The sequence below is a fragment of the Seriola lalandi genome, unplaced genomic scaffold (genome assembly GCF_002814215.2).
Source record: "Seriola lalandi dorsalis isolate HSWRI2012SDOR001 ecotype SW California unplaced genomic scaffold, Sedor1 jcf7180002010243, whole genome shotgun sequence".
Classification (NCBI taxonomy): Eukaryota; Metazoa; Chordata; class Actinopteri; order Carangiformes; family Carangidae; genus Seriola; species Seriola lalandi.
The window spans coordinates 1-838 of record NW_019480896.1 but is presented as its reverse complement, the minus strand read 5'-3'; the positions used below and the strand labels follow the sequence as shown (position 1 = coordinate 838).

Here is an 838-nt window from a genome sequence, read left to right as displayed (position 1 = left end):
TGGGCGGTGCGGCTCCACTGCCTGCAGGAGGAAAGTGGAAAAGAAGAGGACTCCTTCGCTCTGCCCGTCTTTGTTTTGGTCTGCACCAAGTTTCGTCAGCCCATGCCCACACCTGTTCTGGAGATGTGTCTCGGGGAGGATGGTGCCCCAGCGCGGCTCACACAGGTGTCAGAGTTGTTGTCGGCGGTGAGGGAGCATCAGGCCTACTCTGTCTTGAGAAAGAGGCTCCGCACAGGCACAGACGCCTGCTCGAACCTGTCGCTCACACTCTGCCACACCAAGACTGGCCTCCCCAGATACACTCTCACAGTGCAAGACTGTTCCCCAGGAGCCAAGGTGCCCAGATCGAACCACTTTGCTATATTTATTGGTGAGCTCTCCTGTTGTCTCATCATTTTTCCACCCTCCTATGTAGGTCACACGACTCTGATCCTCTCTGATGGTTTTGGTTGTCTGATTCCTTCTGTCAGTGCCTCAAGGCAGCGAGACAGCTTGGCTCTACAGCTCCACCGAGGGGCGCAGGCAGCTGGCGGCCAGCGCTAACTTTCGACGCCTGATCGTTGTGGCAATGCACCGGAATCAGGAGTACACAGACATGCAGGCTGTCCAGTCAGAGCTCTCGCCCATGGTGATGGACCTGGCTCCTCGGGGCATGCCAGCCAACCAGCAGGTAAACACCTGGATATGATAAATCATTCCACCTAGATAAGTGCATCGTTGTATTACTTTAAGCTCTCTCTCTCTCTCTCTCTCTGTCTCTCTCTGTCTCTCTCTCTGTCTCTCTCTGTCTCTCCCTCTCTCTCTCTCTCTCTCTCTCTCTCTCTCTCTCTCTCTCTCT

At 54.9% G+C, this 838-nt stretch overlaps 1 protein-coding gene across 1 annotated transcript; it reads left to right on the top strand.

Moving 5' to 3' along the window:
* Positions 1-6: 6 nt before the first annotated feature.
* LOC111673292 (eEF1A lysine and N-terminal methyltransferase-like) lies at positions 7-715 on the top strand. The gene is made up of 2 exons (XM_023431030.2): positions 7-370; positions 471-715. Exons 1-2 carry the CDS (start codon positions 103-105, stop codon positions 686-688), a joined length of 486 nt encoding a protein of 161 aa, XP_023286798.1. The 5' UTR covers positions 7-102; the 3' UTR covers positions 689-715.
* The last annotated feature ends 123 nt before the right edge of the window (positions 716-838 follow it).